This window comes from Aplysia californica, unplaced genomic scaffold (genome assembly GCF_000002075.1).
Source record: "Aplysia californica isolate F4 #8 unplaced genomic scaffold, AplCal3.0 scaffold00566, whole genome shotgun sequence".
NCBI classification, from domain to species: domain Eukaryota; kingdom Metazoa; phylum Mollusca; class Gastropoda; order Aplysiida; family Aplysiidae; genus Aplysia; species Aplysia californica.
This window is the reverse complement of record NW_004797836.1, coordinates 516,731-517,813: the sequence shown is the minus strand read 5'-3', so window position 1 is coordinate 517,813 and position 1,083 is coordinate 516,731. Positions and strand designations below refer to the sequence as shown.

The 1,083-nt window shown below is 45.8% G+C and overlaps 1 protein-coding gene across 1 annotated transcript in view; it reads right to left on the bottom strand.

The window, feature by feature from the left end:
• Positions 1-249: 249 nt before the first annotated feature.
• Positions 250-1,083, bottom strand: part of LOC106012923 (UPF0687 protein C20orf27 homolog) — a gene marked incomplete in the record, with an annotated part of 13,021 nt that continues 12,187 nt past the window's right edge. The window contains 1 exon segment of the mRNA XM_013087260.2: positions 250-537. Within this exon segment, the coding sequence (XP_012942714.1) occupies positions 440-537 (98 nt within the window).

Below are 1,083 nucleotides of genomic sequence, written 5' to 3'. Positions count from 1 at the left end.
TTTGTTTCAGTAAAATCTATACAGAAATGTGTTTTTTAAGTAGACATAAAAGGTGCCGTATCTTCTTAAAAAAGAATTCGTTTTAGTTTTAGTAAGAGTTTTACGGCACTTGCAACATTATAAAGTCATATAAGTGCGGAAGATTAGAGGTGTTACAAGGGAGTAACAAATACAAAAAAGAAGGGGAGATAAAGACGATAGATGTTTGATGGGAAAGAAGAAGCAAACCACGCCAGAGCACCCGCCGACTACCCACAAAAACAATTCAATTATAAGAATTATCCAAGGATGGTGAAATGTCCGTTTCTCCGACTTCGTCATTCCGCCGAGCGCCTCACTTCTCGAGGAAGACATACACTTTGAGCACATCCAAGATCAAGAATCCATTCACACACACAAACGAGTCCACATGGTTCTATTTCAATGTCTGCCGAGTGGTTCAAAATCCCGGCCAATCGCTGGCGTCCGATTCCTCGTCACAGTCCACCCTCACACAGTGCACGCCCTTCTTCAAGGACGGAGTTCCCTTCCCTTTTCCTGCGAAATGTTGACACAAACACCAGCTTGAGTTTTTGAGTTGGAGTAAAGAGACACACATTGACACAATCACGGTGATATAGTGTCAGTAAAGAGACACACATCGACACAATAACGGTCATATAGTGTCAGTAAAGAGACACACATCGACACAATAACGGTCATATAGTGTCAGTAAAGAGACTGACATCGATACAGTCACGGTAAATATTGAGGGAAAGTAAAGAAGTAGATCTTGGACCTACCAGTGACACCCTCCAACCACCCACACAGACCTACCAGTGACATCCTCCAACCACCCACACACATCTACCAGTGACATCCTCCAACCACCCACACAGACCAACCAGTGACACTCTCCAACCACCCACACAGACCTACCAGTGACACCCTCCAACCACCCACACAGACCATCAACGCAATTTGGGAGGCGGGCTTTTGATCCTGTTCCACAGGGCTGAGAGGGATACAGTATCCCAGCAGACAGACCCGGGCTGAGAGGGATACAACATCCCAGCAGACAGACCTGGGCTGAGAGGGATACAG